This window comes from Trichechus manatus, unplaced genomic scaffold, assembly GCF_000243295.1.
Source record: "Trichechus manatus latirostris isolate Lorelei unplaced genomic scaffold, TriManLat1.0 scaffold00185, whole genome shotgun sequence".
In the NCBI taxonomy this organism is placed as follows: Eukaryota; Metazoa; Chordata; class Mammalia; order Sirenia; family Trichechidae; genus Trichechus; species Trichechus manatus.
In genome coordinates, this window is record NW_004444121.1 from 3,387,291 (window position 1) to 3,390,947 (window position 3,657).

At 65.6% G+C, this 3,657-nt stretch overlaps 1 protein-coding gene across 1 annotated transcript; it reads right to left on the bottom strand.

Annotated features, from left to right (window-relative positions):
• Positions 1–1,177: 1,177 nt before the first annotated feature.
• LOC101344496 (ly6/PLAUR domain-containing protein 2) lies at positions 1,178–3,191 on the bottom strand. Its single transcript, XM_004387419.1, has 3 exons — positions 3,134–3,191; positions 1,800–1,919; positions 1,178–1,395 (listed from the first exon to the last, which is right to left on the bottom strand). The coding sequence occupies exons 1-3, from the start codon at positions 3,189–3,191 to the stop codon at positions 1,178–1,180; spliced, it is 396 nt and encodes a 131-aa protein (XP_004387476.1).
• Between the last annotated feature and the right edge of the window lie 466 nt (positions 3,192–3,657).

A 3,657-nucleotide genomic window follows, 5' to 3' on the forward strand; every position in this document is an offset into this window, starting at 1 on the left:
TGTGAGCACATCCATGTGTCGTATACGTGTCCCTGTGTATGTGAGCACATCCATGTGTGTCATATATCCAGGTCCTGTGCAGGTGTGCATAGCCTAGTGAGTGGCCATGTGTCTGCACATGCATCCAAGGGTCACACGGACACGTATCAATGTACATGTGTGCACATCTACACACGTGTGCATGTGTCCACACACATGTGCCCATATGTCTGTGTATGTGTGTGTCCTCACACACCCGGACGCAGGCTGCATCTGCCCACCCGGGGAAGAGACTCTCAGGGAGACGGCCTGAGGATGGAGCGCTGGCCCAGGGCCAAGTGAAGTGCAGGTCCCTCCTTCACACGCGCGGCGCCTTGGAACCAGACACCTCGAGGGGCGGGCTGGTGAGGGCAGGCCAGGGTGGGTTCAGTGTGAGCCTGGAGGAGGCAGGCTGGGGCACGCTGGGGGACCTCCTCACAGCGGCCTCCGCCACACAGCCAGGGGCCAGTGCTACACAGGCTCCCCTATTTGGGGCCCGGGCCCTGTGGGTGGTGGGGCACTTCATCAAGTGACCCCAGATCCTGGGCCACCTGAGACCTTCCCTCCACCTGGGCCGCCCCACCCTCCTCCCCGTCACTCAAGACTGGCCCACCTTCCACCTCCTCCAGGAAGCCACCCTGACCCTGGTGGCTGTGCTGGCTCCCCCTGGCACACGTGTTCCACTCCCTGCCCTGCCCCCATGGCTTCCCTCCCTGCCCCAGTGGCCCCAGGGCCTGGAGGCAGAGACCTGCCTTTTGGGGGTGTCCCAGGCTAAGCGATCGTCCTTGCTTGTGGAATGGAACTTAAGCCAGGTCACAGGAGACAGAGAGGAGGAGAGACGGACAGGGGCACGCAGGCCAGCCACGGCAGCAGAGACGGGCCCAGGCTCAGCCACATGGAGCCAGACAGGAGAGAAACAGCTGCAGGCGGGCCTGGAAGCCAGGAGAGAGAGCGCTGGAGACGAGGGGCTGACGGATGGACAGATGCACTGGGGAGGGACGGAGCCAGAGACGCAGCGTGCGGCCCGATCCCACCCTGGTGGGCGGTGGCCAGACGGTGGCCAGAAGAAGGAGTGGACGGACAAGCAGGCACACTTCTTTACGGCGCTCGCTGGCTGCTCAGGCCGAGCGCGGGGTGTGGTGTGGGGCCCGGGGCTGCCCTAGAGCCCGAGGCTCCAGACGGAGATCAGCAGGGAGACGCAGGCCAGGCCTCCGGGGCCTCCTCCGGGGCCTCCCCTGGCGGGGGCACCATCCACATTGCACAGGTCGGTATTACAGCAGGACACGGGCCAGGTCAGGCCGATACCGTCCACGTCCAACAGCTCACACTTGCTGGCGCAGGACTTGGTCACTGTGGAGTCCCCCAGGAACGGGTACACTGCGGGCAAGGGGGTGTCAGTGGTCAGGGTGCCAATGGCTCAGAGTCACCTGGGCAGGACCCACGCGGGGCTCACCCCGTCTCAGCTCCTCCGCGGCTGCCCCCCTCTGTTTCTCCTCAGGCTCAGTGCCCACCAGTGCCGGGGCCCGCAAGGCCTCCCGCGGGGAGCCCCTCACTCCACCGGCAGACTCCTGCCTGCAACGTGGACAGTGAGATGACCTGCAAAGCAGGCCTGCTTCCTCTGCTCCCACTGCAAAGATGAAGATGTGTCCCACAGAGGGGGAGAGAGACAGGGAGGGAAGGAGGGAGGGAGGCTGGGCTAATTGCCTTTTGCGGGAATGTGTAAACTGAGGCTGGGCCACAGCGGCGGAGGCAACGTGTCTCTGGGAGCCCCATGCCCTGACCGGTCTCCAGGGAGTAGAGTGTGGTCTTGCACATGGTCTCGTTGGCCGTGCAGGTCGCCAAGGTGAGGCGGCTGGACACACTGGTGGGCTCAGGGCAGGTGAAGCACTGCAGGCCCGTTGCTGGGGGCATAACACGGGCAGCTCAGGCAGGCCCTGCCTACCACGCCTCAGAGACAGTCTGAGGGGGAGACTCAGCTCTGCCCCGGAGGCCCGGGGCTGAGGGGCCCAGTGGCCCACTGGCCAAAACTCGGGGAAGGAAAGAGGCCAGGCTGGAGGTGAAGGCCCTGAGCTGCCAGCGGGTTGGGCCAGGCTCAGCCTGAGGTCCGAGTCCCCGCATGAAGCAGGAGCCGGCCCCGGTCAGGCCCTGGAGAGGTGGGTGTGGGACTGTGCTGGGGACACGGCTGTGGCATCTCTGTGGTAACAGGTGCTGTGGGGGGTGGGTGTGGGCAAGTCACCCCTCAGTTTCTCCTCAGCAAACTGCAGGGCCTGAGGGCTACGGTGAGGATTAAGGGATCAGGCATGAGGGCACCGGCTCAGGGCACCGGCTGGGCCTGGTCCCGCAGGTGTGTCTCGGAGGCTAGGGTCCTGCAGGCTAGGGGCGGGGGCAGCTCCACTCCCCTCTTGCTCCAACTCCCCCAAATTGCGGAAGCTCCCACTGGCCCAGGCGGCCAGGTGCACTGTGAGGCCACAGGCTCTGCTGAGAGTAACTGGCTGGGAGGCTCTGCCCCCTCTCTGACCTCAGTTTCCCACTCTGAGAATGGGCAGAGCCATCTGGCTCGGCCCACTATAAAAAGTTTCTTTTCTGGCTGAATGTGGGGGCCCCAAGGATGGGGAGACGGGGACAGCTTCCTCAATTGTCCTTTCAGACCCCAGGTCAGCTGGTCACCACTCCGATACCCCGGGTTTCTTTCCCTCCTCTCCAGCCCCCATCCCCTCAGGCCAGCGCCTCCCTGGTCTCCCCAAGTCCCTCCTGAAAGCCCCCTCTCCCGCCACCCCTACATACCTTCCTCCACCCAGTAACCCCCTAGAACCTTTCTGACTGAAAGCCTTTCCCTGCCCCACACAGCGGGATGAAGCCCACTCCCCGAGCTGGGGCCAAGGCCCCTCACAACACCTCTCACCTCACCTGGCTGGCACCTCCCCGTCTGGAAATCCCCTGGCCCTCCCAGGCTCTCCATGTGGCCCCTTCTCTCCAGTCTCCTCAGACCACCTCCACTTCCCTCTGCCCTCAGCTCCCTCTGCCCGTCCCCCACCTACGAAGCAACCCCGCCAGAGGTCCTCAGTGGGGACCTCGTGTGACGGCACCGCATCCGCCGCCAGCCATGCGCCCTCACCGAGCTCCCCGCAGGTCGCCAGCACCAGCGCCAGGATCGCCAGCCGTGTCCCCCTCATGGTCCCGAGTCCGCGCCTCCATTCCGCACTGGCCCTCGGCCTGCCCAGGCCCGCAGCGGACACCGAGTACCGCTCTACAGGTCCGCTGAGCCGATTAACGGGATCATGTTTCCCAGGGGCGGAGGGCGGAACCCTGCCCCACCTGGCCACCTCCTTCCCCGCCTGGGGCCCCTTCCGACACCCTCCCTGACCCCTCCAAACACACACCGCCCCCTTCCTGACCCCTCCCGCCCTCCACTGTCTGGGGCCCCTCCCGCCTGCTCTTGAGCCTCCTTCCTGTTGGGGTTCCCCGCCCCCCAGCTGCCTGACCCCTACAGCCCCTCTTCCTGGCCTCTCCACCCCTCTACCAGAGACACTCTGGATTCTTCCACTCCAGCGGGCACAGTGGGCTGGCTCCCCCTCCTTCCGGGTGGTCCGGGGACAGCCGGCCTGCCTGGGAGGGGACGGCAGCGTGGCGGGCAGCTCC